The sequence below is a fragment of the Mytilus galloprovincialis genome, chromosome 6, assembly GCF_965363235.1.
Source record: "Mytilus galloprovincialis chromosome 6, xbMytGall1.hap1.1, whole genome shotgun sequence".
NCBI lineage: Eukaryota > Metazoa > Mollusca > Bivalvia > Mytilida > Mytilidae > Mytilus > Mytilus galloprovincialis.
The window spans coordinates 78,618,416-78,636,735 of NC_134843.1; the positions used below are offsets into that span (position 1 = coordinate 78,618,416).

Sequence of the window (18,320 nt, forward strand, 5' to 3'; positions counted from 1 at the left end):
ATGATACAAACAACAACACATAGTCCTGGTAGCCTCTCGAAATTAGGTATATCAATGTATATTCAACAACCTACATGCAGACAAAGTGTAAACTGGAAAAGAAGTTATGACCTGATAATTTCCCTAAATTTTCTCCCTTTTTCCCTGTCCTTCTAGTTTTTTTTTCATGCTGCTGTTGATTTCAGTATTTCCAAAATTTCAGAATGCTAGATCCATATTGAAGTCAAGCATCAAAATGCTGGTCGTACATTTACTCATGAATCAGATGATAATGGCTTTGTAATGTGCATGGTAAATACAATCATGTAGGTATTTTAATATGTCAGTACAAATTAGAAGATATATTTCTGTATTCTTTTTTTATAAAACTTGCAACACAAATCAAAAATTTTTTTTTTTAATAATAAAAAGTTTTTCGCCAGCGAAGTACATTAGAAAACTATTTAAAAAAAAAAATTACAAAAAAAAATTAATGTAACAACACAAATTACTTTTTCAATTAATTGTCAGTCTATACAACAAAATTCTAAAATGATTGAAGGTAATTTTAATGATTCGGTTACAAATCTCTCTCTCTCTCTCTTTCCCTCTCTCTGCTTATTCATTTTGACAAATTTGGTAAACGTTGAACAAAAAAATAGTAACAAATAATTTGAAAGGAAGTTGAAAAAATATATCAAATTCATGTTTAATGGGATTATAATGATGAGGACTAACGAATTTGCCTCCCCTCTAACTAAATGTGTTAAAGGATATTTTTTTAATTCTTTTTCATTTCTATATAATACACATATACTTTGAGAGTTGGATTAATATTACCATACTATGAATGAAAAAAGATATAAAAATCACTCAGTTGATTGTTAGAGGAAATAAAATATTTAACTAATTATATGCATTTTTTTAAATTGTCGAAATAGAAATTTATTACTATTTGTTAAATACAACCACTGCTTTATCTAAACTAAGAAAGTTTTAAACAAAAATCCCTATGTTTGTTAAAAACTGCATGGACACCAACATATTGTTTCATGCAATCGAATCTCCAGACTTTGGAATTTTAATAATGCTTTTACTTGAACTTCCTCCTGAATTAGGAGTACTAGGTCTGTCCGGAGATGAAGACATGTTGGGATCAGATCCGTTCTTCACTAAATGGTAACCATCGTTATGAGTTTTGTAATATTTCCTTGTCAGCGGATAATTAGTTTGATTATCCCATTGTTGTATGATTGGAAGTGGATCCTTCAAGAACATCTTCCATCTGTATTGGCGGTATACATAGATACCAATTAAAACGCAAATGATGACGACCGACCCAACACCAATGGCAATCCCTGCTATCAACGCAGAGTTATCACTAGATGCTGTGTTTGCCAGTTCTGCATCTGGAAGACAAAACAGGAGTATATCAGTATAAGTAATATGATAAGTCAGTTTATCACATATTTGTTACGAATACGTCTGTTTTTGCATATGCAATAACCTCAAAATTGCCCGGGCAAAAAAAAGCATATTCATATTGTGCCCTGATTCTAAATGACGTGACGTCACTGCGTCCTTAACGACACGTTTGTGATAAAATGTTTAAGATTTTACCTTTTATCTTTCATTATAAAATTGTTATAATTGACCTTTTTTCTCTTTTCTGCAGAAATTAAATATGTGATAAAAAGATTATAACATGTCTTTTCCATATTGGCCCTGGTATCATCCCTCGACCCATATCGGCCTCGGCTAAAGCCTCGAGGCCGATATGGGAGTCTCGGGATGATACCAGGGCCAATATGGAAAAGGGCATGTTATAATCTATACATATTTGATAAGATCAGATAAACAGAGAGATATCGTCAGTATAATATGTATTTCTATGTTGTGATGTTATGCTATTGTTTCAGAAAAAGGGAGAAGGTTTGGATCCATTGAAACGTTTAAAACGTTTAATCCCGCTGCAAATGTTTGTACCTGTCCTAAGTCAGGCATCTGATGTACAGTAATTGTTGTTTGTTTATGTAATTTATACGTGTTTCTTGTTTCTCATTTTTTAAAATTTTATAAAGATTAGACCGTTGGTTTTCCCGTTTGAATGGTTTTACACCAGTAATTTTGGGGCCCTTTATAGCTTGTTGTTCGGTGTGAGCCAAGGCTCCGTGTTGAAGGTCGTACATTGACCTATAATGGTTTACTTTTTTTAAATTGTTATTTGGATGGAGAGTTGTCTCATTGGCACTCACACCACATCTTCCTATATCTAATTACGATTAGATGAACAGTTACGTATCCTCAGTATATGCTGGGAACAGTCAATGTATAGACAATTATAGTACATTGACTTGACATATGAACGAGCTCTTTCCCCGTTTCGGGCCGAATCCTTATATCCACTCGTTGATATGTCAAGTCAATGCACTATTATTGTCTTTATACTGCAATCTAGAAAAAAACCATGTTCAATTGTGATTTAATGTGTTAATGTTATTTATTTGATATAAATATTGGGGGAAATCTCCCTTCAAAATGGCCTCATATCAGGCGGAGAAATAGACAACACAATGAAATGTACATTACCTGTTGAAACCCACAATCGATGGTGAACGAATTCGTTTGAGTATCGACTAAAATATCAACAATAAGCATAAAACATAATGATTTATAGGTTTCAAACAAAAAATATTAACAAGTGAAATATGTTTTTTTCCAAAAATTGTAAAAGAAATAAGCTGGAGTCGTTCCACGCTTCGTTGTATTCATTTGAAACAAGAACAAGTTGAAGAGAGGTCGTATAAATAATTAAATATAGTTTCGGCAACTTCTATTTAAATATTCGTGAGGAAAAGTGAAATCTGTCGGGTCAGTGACTGTATATGACATAGAAATATACAGTCAACGCATTTTGACTGCTCAAATAGAACGAGTGCAGTTTAAATATATGTTCCTGTTATATTAGATGTTATGTTAGATGTCGTTAGTTTATAATATATAATTACCTGTACAGTCAGATTCGTCAGACTGATCCCCACACTGGTCATAATTATCACATTTTAGTGTCGATGAAATACACAGCGAGTTGGTACAGCTGTATTGGTCACTTGAACAGGGTGCTACAAAAATCAAAGTATAATATATAATTATGAAGTGACAAACTGTTCTTCTTCTTCTTATGGTATCCAGTTATCCATCAGATTTTTGATGATTACTAACTGCTGCGCATGCGTAGGATAATAATAAATAAATATTTACAAAAAATAAACAAGTACTAACATGACATGTGGTTAAAACTATTTACATAACTACTAGGTTTACTGTTTTATATTGTAGAGAACAGTAGGTGTCAACTGTTCTCTAAAAATATTTAAGGTCGGAGAAAGTACTACCTTTGGAGGTAGTACATTCCATTGTGTAATAGTAAACGGAAAAAAGGAATATTTGTAACAGTCTTTAAATGTAAGTATGTGTCTGTAAGTTTGTGGATGGAATTGTCTGGTTCTATTGTCTGTTGGTATGTCTTGTTTAAACAAGTTGCTCTACTTAGGCCAACAATGTGTTTGGTTTGTAGGTGGACATCTTTCTGATTGGCAACCCACAACTTCTTTTAACGAGTAGGGAGAAACTGGGACATGCTGATTTGGGGAACAGTTATAAATGTTGACGACACCGACGACGATGGAATGTGGGATCGCTACGTTTTGATGTCGTAGGCTACATAAAAAAGAAAAGACTTCTGACAAACATGTTTATTCCAAGTTCGGATATTTAGAAAAATAAATTGGAATTATTTACAGAATTTGTAATAACATCCGAAGATTCGTCAACATTGATGTTGACAAACTAGTGAGAATGTTACATAATTTTACTAACTTTCAAAAATAGTTTGTTTATCCTCTTCATTAAGTGTGTTTATATTGTGATTTTTGGATCATGTCTCTTACCATATGAAAATGCCGAAAGTATAAGATCAAAGCCTCTGTAGATGGCTGTAGAGTCTGTAACCAGTTGAACAGTGAGTGAAGTTCCAGTAGAAGTTATGTTGGTTGGCGCTATATCTCCACAGTTATGATCCAAATTCAACGGACTGGCAGAGGTGTCCGCTCCATCATAAAAATTGACACTGTCCTTACAAACGCTACTAAGTACCTCAATTTCATACCGTCTACAAAAAAGATTTTTTTTAATACATAGTTACACTTGCAAAATTATAAATTTTCCTCGTACTAAGTACTGTAAAGCTAGGTTTAACTTTCTAAATCAAATAATAAGTGGTTAATATCAATCAATCTATAATGTCGGTAACACCAAATGTCAGTCAATAATGTATATATATGCTAGTAACATCATCAGTATAGCATCGAACTTTGCAATCTGGAAATTGGGATATTAAAAGGACATCATTCATAAAAATATACACAGATCATGCATCGTAAGGGGCCATTTTTTTAATGATCCCTGTCTGTTGTGAATGAGGCAAGGATAAGAATCATAACAATTGGTTATATTCTCGATAAACAGGCAACTTCAATGTAAATGCTTGAAAATCTCAGCATAAGTCGAACCAGAGGAGATTTTAGTCGTTTAAGAAAACAATCTAAATAACAAAAGGGCTCCGTTGGATAGAAATAGACCTTATGCAAGTGAATATCAATACATGTATATCTCTATTTCGGCTTGAAATTGAATCTCGATCAAAAGTATGTAACTGTTTAAAAATTGCGTTGTTATAAGAACCATATAACACAGATCAAAATTCATCTTTTATTTCGTACTTCAACAGGCTATGTTCTTCTCATATATGTTATGATGGTATGATACTAAACCCCTAACGGGAAGGATTGTGCCTGATGTTCATATGATAAAATCATAATCTTTCAGTCAGTTTAATTGAAGTCTGGAGCTGGCATGTCAGTTAACTGCTAGTAGTCTGTTGTTATTTATGTATTATTGTCATTTTGTTTATTTTCTTTGGTTACATCTTCTGACATCAGACTCGGTCTTCTCTTGAACTGAATTTTAATGTGCGTATTGTTATGCGTTTACTTTTCTACATTGGTTAGAGGTATAGGGGGAGGGTTGAGATATCACAAACATGTTTAACCCCGCCGCATTTTTGCGCCTGTCCCAAGTCAGGAGCCTCTGGCCTTTGTTAGTCTTGTATTATTTTAATTTTAGTTTCTTGTGTACAATTTGGAAATTAGTATGGCGTTCATTATCACTGGACTAGTATATATTTGTTTAGGGGCCAGCTGAAGGACGCCTCCGGGTGCGGGAATTTCTCACTATATTGAAGACCTGTTGGTGACCCTCTGCTGTTGTTTTTTATTTGGTCGGGTTGTGTTGTCTCTGACACATTCCCCATTTCCATTCTCAATTTTATAAAATTTTCCTAAAAATAATCAAAGTTGTATACATGTACATGTAAATGTGCACTTGCATACGGTCGATTTCTAACCGACGCAGCTCAAATGATACAATTTATAGAATCCCGCACAGCTATAGACAAAGCTTTGTTTAACCACTTTGAAACTATATTTTATTTACAATGATTTTGTACCATCTTATCCCAGTACAAATAAGCAGAGAAAATTGTCCAATTGATGAGCAAGGATTACAATATTAGTATTTTACGGCAAATATGTTCATTTAAAAGGATAGAAAAAATAGCTTGAAATAAGATCTGACTGATTAGAGTAACTAAAAGACTAGATTAATTGGTTCAAAAATGTCTATTGGCTGATAAGAGTACAGTCATGTCCAAATCTATATCTGGATAAGCTGGTATAAGAATAGCTTTATTGTCATATAAAGTACAATAAACATCATTTAGTTTGTGATGGAAAAAAAGAAAAAAGGAAAATATACATGAATCAAGGGAATAACAATTGAATTGTAAATGAACACATGGACAACAAATTTTCTGTCCTCAGTTCTAATGACTGAATAATAAAGGTGATAATATTTTTAAAAAATCCATGAAAGAAAAGTTTAGCAGATGCAAGGGTAAAAATCTATACGGCAGTACAAAAGAAAGATGGTAAAAAAAATCCCTTGCTATGCCGGTTGAACAAAAGGAATATCACCAATTAGTATCTATAAATTCCTTGATTACATATGTCAACTAGTGAAGACAAAGACTCAACAAAGATTAAAAATGCCAAACAAACATTACAATCAGATATCACGGATACGGCTACTTTTGATATTAACCATAACACCTTCGTAAAGAGCCCATCAGGCACTAAAGAAATATCCAACAAAAACAATGAGAACCAAACAATGGAACAACACGAAAAAAATGTAGTGTCTCAGACAGTGGACCAAAATAATAACATGGAAAAATTTATGACATGTATGGAAAAACATTTTACTAACGCTCTTGATAAAATATGTCAACAACAAACTGACATGCTGGTTTCGAAAATGACTTCAATGGACATTGCATATAAACATACCATTCAACAAAATGAAGAAAGGTTTGCTCAAATGATGGACAAAGTAGAATCTGTGATTAACAAAAAGGCTAATTTAGAAAGAGAAAATGGAGAACTAAAATGCAAAATTCAGCATATAAATCATGAAACTACACTTGAAAAAGAACTACTGAAAACCAAAATGGAAACTAAATGTGAGATGCTTACACAGAAAAATAAATCACAAAGTGACAAAATTAATAAACTAGACCTGGATCTTGGTGAAATTAACAAGGAGATGCAGGTAAGGAAAAACAAAATAGAATCATTAGAATCATCATTTACTGCTCTTCGCAAAGACATTGAAGACAAAGAAAAAGAGATTCTTAGTTTAAAAATACACCAGAACACACCCGCGAAATCGCGGGCATTCAGAGCGTAGTTTAAAGTATGTAAAGTGTTGTTGGAAGAATTTTGTAAAATACAGAATGACTGGAGAATTTCAGCAAAAGTATCATAAGTCATAGGTTATTGGGGACAGGAAAATGTTTTTTTACCCTCCACCTTTATTTCCAAAGTTCTCAATTTTTGGTTTTCTATCAATTTCAATATGAACATACATTTAGTATGTTATGAACATTTATTTAAGTAAGGAGCCTGTAATTCAGTGGTTGTCGTTTGTTTATGTGTTACATATTTATTTTTCGTTCATTTTTTGTACATAAATAAGGCCGCTAGTTTTCTCGTTTGCATTGTTTTACATTGTCATTTCGGGTCTTTTGAAGCTGAGTATGCGGTATGGGCTTTGCTCTTTGTTGAAGGCCGTACGGTGACCTATAGTTGTTAATATCTGTGTCATTTTGGTCTCTTGTGGAGAGTTGTCTTAACATGGCAATCATACCACATCTTCTTTTTTTTATGTAATCAATGAATTTTGTAAAAGATTTAATGACTGGAGAATTTCAGAAAAAGTATCAAAAGTTCACATGAATAATTTTAGAGCTTATCTGTATATTATAAACATTCATTACTATATAAATAAAGCGTATTTACTTTCAATTCTAAGTTTACTAATCGATCTATGGTGATCATTGATATAGTATGCAGACCCTCTCTATTTAATAAACTCTGTGACCGCCGTGGATAGTAAACTTGAAAATGATAGCAGATAAAATTCTGAAAATACACTTTATTCGTAGTATATGTATGTTCAAAGTATACAGAAAAACGCAAACCGGAAGTCTAATCTGACTTAAAATTTCGTACAATGACGGGACAATATCCGGATGCCTTTTTTCTCGTTTTTCTCCTAAAATAACTCAATCTGAATAATCATATGAATGGATGACAAATGCGACTATGCACTGTACCTATAGGACACAGAGGCGTGTTGATTAATTTATTCTGGAAAGAAGAGAAGCGACACCAAAAATGAGGTCTTCTCGTTTAATAGTATAGATGCCAGTAGTGGCGACGGAGAATTCCAAACTGTGCCAATATCTAGACCATCAAAACCATCAGTTATTCTCATGGGCACCTCAAATACTGAAAACATAGACCCTAGAATCTCACCAGACTACAATGTGCACAAAGTTACAGCATATAACCTTGACGAAACAGAAAAAGAACTCCAAAAGCTTGAGAGTGAACCAAACGTTATTGTGTTACACTCCTTAACGAACGAGTTAATGAACAAAACTCCAAATGACTGTGTTGACAGAATGACTAGGATATGCGATGATATACGTTCACGTTTCAATAATATCAAGATCGTGATCTCCTTGCCAACACCGAGAAGCGATTCTGAAGATTATAACTCAGATGGACAACTTATAACAATTCTAATGAAAACCAAGTTCAGGGGAGATGACTCTGTTATCCTATGCGACAATAGCAACTTGGCATACAAAGGACAAGTGATGAATAGATATATAGCTCAGGACCAATTTCATCTTACTCCTGATGGAACTGCTGTACTAGTTGCAAATATCCGTGACTGTATCGATAAAGCCCTTAATTTGCCTCCACGCAGTACACAGGGAAGAACTGGATATGGAAGAGGACGACCCTATAGAGGTAGAGGAGGCAGAGGCGGCAGACGTGGCTATGGACGTGGCCGTAGAGGATACCGATAGACTGTTAAAATTACCTATAGTATAAACCTCATTGATATCTTCTTTTTAAACAAATTGTACTGAGCTGTGTTGTTATTTTGAATATTATATATAATCCTCAGGTAGAGAGATTATTTCAATAAACATTTTTTAGTACTATTTTTTTTATATAACATATCGAGTAAATTCAATTTTTTGTGTACAACTAAAAATAGATCTAGATATACAACGTAATAGATATTCAAATATATTGTACAACCAAATACAGATATAAGAGATTAAAAAAAAAAGGCTAGTGTAGTGTGTACACATAAATATACAAATACATATATACGTTATCATAAGATACAATATGAAAACTAGTCTAAATATATGCAGCTGGAATGTTGGGGGGTTGCTGTCAGAACATCATGATAAGTCAAATGATAAGAATTTTTTATCAGAATTAGCACAAAATGATTTAGTTCTATTAACTGAGACCCATGTTGGTTATGAAAATCATTTGAAATTTGATAACTTTTTGTACTATCCATTCTGCAGACCAAAATCTAAAAATAACAGATATTTTGGTGGTCTAGGGATTCTCATACGTAAAGAAATTCGTAAAGGTGTAAATTTTTTGAATAACGGGACCTCAGAATACCAATGGCTAAAATTGAAGAGAGAATTTTTCAATTTAAACAAAGATATATATCTGTGCTTGATATACTATGCTCCCAAAAGCCAAACAGACCTACTGGAGATAATAGAAAAGGATATAACTGATAGTTATGGGTCTATGGGGGACATCCTGTTAGTAGGGGATCTTAATGCCAGAACTGGGTCAGAAAAAGACTATATTGATGGTGACAGCACCTCCCATGTTCCTTTATTTGATGAAAATTATGATGTAGACTGTTTCACAGAGGAAAGGGTCAGTAAAGATTTAATAACTGATTCCAGAGGGAAAAACTTGCTAGAATTTTGTATAGGTAATCAGTTACGTATCTTGAATGGGCGTATGTGTGGTGATAGCAAGGGTAAATTTACATGTTTCAAACCTAATGGATGCAGTGTAGTTGATTATGCTTTAGTTTCTCAAAGCCTACTCCAGCAAATTTTATATTTTAATGTATCAGATTTTAAGGCAAATTTTTCTGATTGCCATTGCAAAATCACTTTTAAGATTTTAGCATCTTTCCAATTGGAGAAAAATAAAAGTCATATGAAAGACTTTCCTTTGAGGTATAAATGGGACACAGAAAGTATTCAAAATTTCCAGGAATCATTTACACATCCTGTCATACAAAATGAGCTAAAATATTTTTTAAATAACAAAATTATCTTAGACAAAAAGAATGTGAATGATGCCACATATAGTATTCATTCAATATACGAAAAAGTGTGCAAAGTATCACTAAAAAAGAAGAAGAAAAGGGTAAAAACATGTAATCATAAAAAATGGTTTGACCAAGATTTAAAAAGTTTGAAAAAACATGTTAATGATAAAGCTATATTAATGTCAAAATTTCCGAAAGATCCTATAGTGCGTGGCTCTTTTTTTAAACTTAATAAACAATTTGCCAAACTAAGGAGGAAAAAGAAAAGAGAATTTAGAGAAAATATTTTGGACCGTTTAAGCAATCTAGAATCAGAAAATCCAAAGGATTATTGGAACCTTGTCAATCAACTCCGTCTTGAAAATAATTCAGAAACTAAAAACAACATAGATGGTGACATTTGGTATAAATATTTCTCTGACTTGTCATCAATTCCTGAAAATGAACACATAAAGTCCAAGATAAAAGAGATAATGAGTAAACTTGAACTATTAGAAAAGAAAAACTTTGGATTCAGTGAGATTGACTTTAAAATCACCCCTGGTGAACTCCAAAAAGCCCTGAGGCAATTAAAATCTGGGAAAAGTCCAGGTCTAGACACTATTACAAATGAAATGTTAAAAGTTTCACAGAGTTATATGCAAGATTGCTTACTAAAACTTTTTAATGCCATTCTTCTATCTGGCATTTATCCCAGTAATTGGTCTGAGAGCTACATTACTCCTATATTCAAATCTGATAACCCGCAGAACCCTGAAAATTACAGAGGTATTGCCATCAATAATGGTCTTGGCAAACTTTTCAATACCATTCTGTATAACAGACTTGATAAATTTTTATCTGATAATAATATCATAAACAAAACTCAAATTGGTTTTTCTAAGAAAGCTCGCACTTCGGATCACATTTTTGTACTAAAATGTCTCATAGAAAAATATGTTAAAAGAGGCAAAGGTAAATTGTATGTATGTTTTGTAGATTTTCGCAAGGCCTTTGACAAGGTTATTCATATTGGTATATTATACAAATTATTACAGCATACAAATAAAGGTATTTTTTATAACATTTTGAAATCTATGTATAGTAACGACAAAGTGTGTGTTAAAGTAGAAGACAAAATAACTGATTTTTTTAGATATAATGTTGGTGTACGACAAGGTGACGTTTTGAGTCCCACATTGTTTAAACTGTTTATTAATGATTTGCCAGATATATTATCTAACAATTATGATGATGTCAATTTAAATGATGAAAAGATACCATGTCTACTTTATGCTGATGATCTTGTATTAATATCTGACTCAAAAGAAGGGCTTCAGAAGAGACTTGATACTTTGTGCACATTCTGCAAAGATTGGTGTATGGAAATAAATGTGAAGAAAACCAAGATTATAATATTCAATAGGAGTGGTAGACTCCTTAATGAAAATTTCAATGTAGGAAATAATTCTATTGAATGTGTTAAACAATACAAATATCTTGGCATAGTCATCCAAAATACTGGAAACTTTAATGAAGCCAGGAAACAATTATTCCAAAAAGGTCAAAAGGCCAGTTTTAAACTTTATAAAGATTTGAAATCATCTAATCCTCCTATTAAAACTCTTTTGCATTTATTTGATCACTGTATACAGCCAATTGTAACTTATGGTTGTGAAAATTGGGGTGTTATTAACATTACTTCTAAAAGGAAAAATTTGTCCCTTTATGACATATTTAAAGATTGGGAGTTTGAGAAGCTAAATTTAAAATTTTGTAAGTATATTATTGGTGTTACAAAGATGTGCACAAATGTAGCAGTCCTGTCTGAATTGGGTAGATATCCTCTTTATATAAATTTGCTAACACATATGTTTATGTATTGGCATAGACTAGAGAATTCTCCATCTAATTTATTGAAAAATGCTTATGCTGAGTTAAAAATGATAGAAAGTAAAGGTCAAACCAGTTCCAATAATTCATGGCTCTCTAATATCATTTTCTACAGTGAAAAATTGGGTATTGACCTAAATATATGTAAAAATCTAGGAAAAAATATGTTTATGTATTGGCATAGACTAGAGAATTCTCCATCTAATTTATTGAAAAATGCTTATGCTGAGTTAAAAATGATAGAAAGTAAAGCAGTGGCGGATGCAGGAATTTTCGAAAGGGGGGGTGCTAGCCCAGGGCAAAGGGGGGGTGCAAACATATGTCCCGATTCAAATGCATTGATCGGCCAAAATAAAGGGGGGGTGCGGACCCCCGGAACCCCCCCTCTGGATCCGCCACTGGTAAAGGTCAAACCAGTTCCAATAATTCATGGCTCTCTAATATCATTTTCTACAGTGAAAAATTGGGTATTGACCTAAATATATGTAAAAATCTAGGAAAAAATAAATTTAAAAACTTATCGAAAAAACAGCTCAAATTAAATTTTCAAAATGATTGGGAGAAAATGCGAGATTTTTATTTACAGAATCAAGGCAAATTGGACACTTATTTTTAGTTCAAAAAGTCATTTGACTATGAAAATTATTTAGATTTAAAGCACCCACAAAAACATTTATTAACAAAATACAGACTTAGCAATCACTGTTTAAGAATAGAAACTGGCAGACATGAACGAATTACCAATGTATGTGGTAAATATGAAATATTACCTCGACATGAGAGGATATGTTTATATTGTAATACAAATTGTATTGAAAATGAAATGCACTTTCTTCTGGAATGCCCTATTTACAATAACCTCAGAAGAGATATCACTGATTATATAAAAAAATACCCCAGTTTAGATAGTTTAAATATAAATGATCTTTTTTCATGGATCATGATTAATGAAGATAGCAGATTTTTATCTATTTTAAGTGCATACCTGGATAAAGGCCTGCAACTAAGAAAATCAGAAAATTAGTTAGATACTCTAAAATATATCAAAATTATCTCCCCTTGACCACTGATCCTTTCTTCATGCATTTGAATTTCAATTATTATTTTATGTTTCTTTAATCACTCTGTAATGTTTATGTCATGTTGTAATTAATGTTATGCTCTTAATGGGCCCTTTAATTTGGAAAATAAAAAATATTGTATTGTATTGTATTGTATGTAAATATACGAATTGGAATGTTTCTGCATCAGCAAGGTTTATATATGATTGTCTAACATACCTAAAGACAGCTACAACTTTATAGTTCGTGGGTACTGTGACAGCGAGGTAACAGTTCATAGAGTTAGGGTAATATAATGCTGTACTGGACTGCAGTGATATGCCAGTTGTTATGGCAACGGTCTGGTTACATGATGTTGTTAGATACACTGAAACAAAAATATTTAAGTGTATGTCTATAGATCAGAGATAAAACAAAAGGTTAATTTTGTATCAATACTGTGTAGGAACTTTTGTTTGTGGTCCATAAAAAAAACCCGGAGCATGCAACCAAAAAACGTGTTAAATATGGAAAGAAAGAAAAAGTTATAGATTGGTCATACAGGATACAAATGTATTGGTGAATTCTGCTAGTATACAGTTTCTTAATCTATAACTTTGATAACTGAAGTATTTTCCTGAATCAAAGAGCTGAAGAGCTCTGAGGGAAAAGACGGCCATTGTTTCAATTTGTAGGGGGGTATCTTTTGATAGTCTACATACAAAGAATGAGCAAAAGAACAGCTAGAACATATAGAAAGGCTGACAATAATGAAACTAACTGTTGTTTATTGATATTTCATTTCCTTAGTCAAGAATTCATCATAGAGACAATTTGGACCAATGAGATCTGCACCTTCTAAATCAAAACATTTAATTAAAGATGGGAGTTAATTATCTAAAATTCAATTGAATTTAACAACTACTACAATATATTTTAGAATTTTAATTATGTACAACTGAACGGCAGGCTAAGACCATTCTCATTTTTTTGTGACAGTATTCTCAAGAAAGTGAGGACTGAAAAATCTATTCAGTTTTAATTTTCCATTGATAAATTTCCCAGTTACAACTCTCATCACAGGGATACATGTACTTATAAAATCAAATATGATTGATATAAGCTGTGTGAAGTTTGTTTCCAGATCCCACATTTTGATATATCTGTAAAATTCATGAATAAATAGCTTTAAAAGCAATATTTAAAAAAAATGAAAAAAAAGAAAAAAAAAAATGACCACTACAATAATTATGTTGGTACGCAAAATTATTTTTTAATTGATGACTACTTATCATATATATACTTAATGTGACATTTTTAGTGTTCAGATACATTAACTTTCATTTTAGTGGGTAATTACTCATCAATTGAGGTGCCCCTTAATCGGAGAAAGATTCTAAAAACATAACTTTACAGAAAGAATGAAAACTGCAGTTGCTCTCCCCAATCTCAATAGGTATAAACTACAAAAAGCAACATTTTATTTTTTTTTAATTTTTTTTTTAACCATTTCAATAATTATGTTGGTACACAAATTTTTTTTTATATAGAAGACTACTTATCATATACTAAATGTCACATTTTAAGTGTTCAGAAACATTTGATTTTAGTGTATAATTACTCATCAATTGAGGTGCTCCTGAATTGGAGGAAGATTCTAAAAACAGAACTTTACAGAGACAATGAAAACTGCCGTTTTTCTCCCCTATCTCATGTATCCCCATTGACATTGTTTACCGCGAAAGTTGACCTACAAATTATCTGATTATAGCCTCAGATTAAAGCATTGCATGTTGGTGTGTGAATCATCTACACTACAGCAAACATCATTAGGTTTATATTTAACAAATACGGATTTTAAATTAGTATACAAATACTGTGAATGATTTTTATAATGAATAAAGGATATCCCTGTGTAGGTCGGCATTCCAACAATGACGTCACTAGGTTAGATATATTTAGAATATTTCGTAATACTGATTTTTCCGGACTGTAAAAGAAACGTATATAGTGTAAGGGAAAGCTCAATATACGATAATTTCACGAGATACAGAAGGGAAATGTGTAAAAAATGTATTTAAAGTCAATCTGTTCTCCTTGTCATCAATTTCAGTATGACATTTTGAGGGGGTTTCCAAACTATCAAAACAAAATGATTGACGTGAGGGAATGATACTCTGGCCAACCCCATTAGGGAATTGACGGCTTGAAGCCGTCTTTCCCCAAAAATTGAAACTAAGAAAATAATCTAGCTAAACGAATTCTTGAAAGTGAACAATCTTTGAAGTAAATTCCTTTTTAATATATTTTTAAGTATTCTATGCATGCCTTTTGCTTCAACAATGGGGATTTCAAAAAGAAACATGTTTAAATCAATCCATTGTCCTTTAAATCAGAAAAAAGTTTGTAGTAAAATATATGAATAAGGATAAGAATGAAATTGTTTATTATAGTGTCAGATATTGATTGAACAGCATTCACACAATATTCATTTTTTTATATAAATAAGGCCGTCAGTTTTCTCGTTTGAATTGTTTTACATTTTCTTATCGGGGCCTTTTATAGCTGACTATGCGGGATGGGCTTTTCTCATTGTTAAAAGCCGTACGGTGACCTATAGTTGTTTATGTCCGTGTCATTTTGGTCTCTTGTGGACATAACCGACCGTGCAAGGGCTGTATAGCCAGTCAAGGTCGTTAAAAACTTCCATTTGTTGTCTTGTGGACAGTTGTCTCATTGGCAATCATACCACATCTTCTTCTTTTTTATATATACTCAAACAACAATCAATATCCAGCCAAAAAATGACTTATGAGACACTGATCCTTGAAACCAAAATATATACACTTGTAAATAATCTCATAAAAGTTATATTCAAAATGCGACAAGTCACTTAAAATATGAATAATTCTTAGGGCAGCAACCATTTGATTTTCTGGGGGGGGGGAGGGGGGTGGGCTATGTTTTTTTTTTGAAAAAAAGTTTGTTTCAAGTTTTGGGAGAAAAAAATAATTTGTTTTTGATTCTGAGAAAAAAAAATGTTTGTTTCACCCACAGCTGCCACTATATGTAATGCTAAAATTGAAAGAAAAAAACCATAGCCCCCCCCCCCCCCCCCCAGAAAATCAAATGGTTGCTGCCTTTGGTTAAAAAAGGTATATGTATTATGCTTTTTATTATTCTCAATAATATGATATATATAATGCAATAAAAATGTTTCAAATTTGTCAACATGACTTAGTTAATTTCTCCTAAATCTTATATCGAAAATTCAATTCTTCGAAACCGTTATTTGTATGACCAATTTATTTTTTAAGGACATTTGAAATATATACATATTAATGGAAAGGTATAAATATTTCAACACGGGAGCATATTCATAATTTATTTAATCCCGGTGTCTATGAATAGTTTATTTACCTGTATTGTTACAACAAACGAAATCGTCAAAACAATATTAATTCGTGTAGATGTACCGTACATAAGTGACAAATATATAACTTGAAATTATCGTTCGTGTTTCTAAAAAGAATGTAAACAAATATACTATGCGAATGATTAATTTTGTGCCAATACTGATGTCTGTTTTACTCACCTGTGCTTATCGAAATTGCTGATGGGACGATCAATGAAAAAATGAATAAGAAAACACTGAAGGAACAAAACGATAAATTCATTTTGACGGACACATTGTACATTGTTTACAAATGGCGGCGCTGCTTGGCAATACTCCAGTTTACCTGTACAGGTAACTTAAATTTAATCAACGATGTAAATCGGAACGGAATTGATAAAAAATAACGAATGATCCTTAATTTATTAAAAAAAAGAGAGTAAAAATCGAAGACTACTTGTTAAGCCGAAATATTTTTCAACACTATTTTATAGAATAATTTTCGTATATCATCACCTTAATAGATTAGTGTAACGTTTTCCGTTTATTACGTAAATGCATCATTGGATTTTATTATCTTGGTATAATTAGATTACTTATTCGCATTAACCGTTATAAAGTAATTCCTTACAATCTATTTTTATCGCCTTCGATGATCAGATTGCACTTGTTACATTGTTAAATGTCAAATCAATCATGTAATCAGCGGGTGCCCCGTTGCTTTGTTTATACAGGTGCCTCGGCCGTTGACCTCAGTTTCGGTTGACCTGAGCTCCGGGCTCCGGGCTCCGGGCTCCTGTATTATTGCTCCTGTAGAATATTTCTTTGTTCAGAGTCATTTAACCATATTGTAATCAGGTTACTAGAGTAGTATAAAAGAGAGAAATAGATAGTGAGAAGGGAGACGAGATACGATATACGAGGGAGACGATTTTGTGTACGAGAGGTGTGTACTTACGATTTATGATTATACCACCGTATTGTTGAGCCTGCAGTTAAGATGTTGTAAACTTGTATTACTTTTACATGTACTTTGGATTTTGAATAATACAGTATTGAACTTTTAATCGACTTTGTGTTTATGTTAACTTGCAAGACTTCGTTCAGACTACACCAGGATCCATTTATTTATTTATGTGACCAGGATTCCCTTAATCACGCTACCAGAGATTTTTAGGGTTACCCTGTTAAAGAGTATACTTGGCATTTGTCGTCCGTGGACGTGTGAAACGTAGACACCAAACAACAAAGCACAAACACAAGAATACACACTTTAGTTTAAGTCCCCATACTTAAACACTTTTTCGTCACATTGGTGGCAGCGGTGGGATTTGGTATTTCTACCGGTATTCTTTCTTCATTATTTTCTGTGAACCATTTGGCTTTCTTATTTCCTTTGTAAGGTTTTAAATTATCTCCATGGATTATTACAGCTGTCGACTTTTTCGAATGTTGAATTTTGAAAATAATGTCACTTTTCTTATCTATTATTACCCATGGTCCTGTCCATTGTCGGGCAATCTTTAATTTTAGTCCTGGTGTATTTTTCTTTTGATTCCTCCATACTAGATCCCCTTTCTCATAATTGTGACGTTTTACATTGGTGTTATATAAAATTTTCTGCCTTTCCGCTGATTTCTTTAAATGTTTTCTCGCAAGATCATGAGCTTCCCGTAGCCTTTCTTCCAGCTCAGTGACATACTCTGATGTATATGTTTGGGTCTTGGGACATTTCCTCTATTGGTTCCGTTATGATGTTAATAGGGAAACTCATTTCTCTACCAAAAACTAATTTATACGGGCTTATCCCTGTACTTTCGTGTGGCGTTGAATTGTAGGCCATCATTATAAAATCTAAGCATTGATCCCAATCTTTTTGTTGTGATTTTATATATTTTGAAAGCATATCATTTATACTTCGGTTCATACGTTCAATCATACCATCCGATCGAGGGTGAAAAGGTGTGGTTCTTGTCTTATTTATTTCTAGCAGGGTACACATTTCTTTGAACAAGGCGCTCTCATATTGTTTCCCTTGATCTGAATGGACTTCTATTGGACAACCATACCTTTTAATCCATGCTCGAAAAATTATATTTGCAACCGTCTTAGCCTAAATATCTGGCATAGCATAAGCCTCTGTAAGTTTGGAAAAATAATCACCGACAACCAATATACAA

At 32.6% G+C, this 18,320-nt stretch overlaps 1 protein-coding gene across 1 annotated transcript; it reads right to left on the reverse strand.

Annotated features, from left to right (window-relative positions):
- Positions 1-383: 383 nt before the first annotated feature.
- On the reverse strand, positions 384-16,500 carry LOC143080422 (neuropilin and tolloid-like protein 1). Its single transcript, XM_076256266.1, has 5 exons — positions 16,342-16,500; positions 12,987-13,134; positions 3,930-4,150; positions 2,988-3,101; positions 384-1,388 (listed from the first exon to the last, which is right to left on the reverse strand). Exons 1-5 carry the CDS (start codon positions 16,442-16,444, stop codon positions 1,030-1,032), a joined length of 945 nt encoding a protein of 314 aa, XP_076112381.1. The 5' UTR covers positions 16,445-16,500; the 3' UTR covers positions 384-1,029.
- Positions 16,501-18,320: the final 1,820 nt, after the last annotated feature.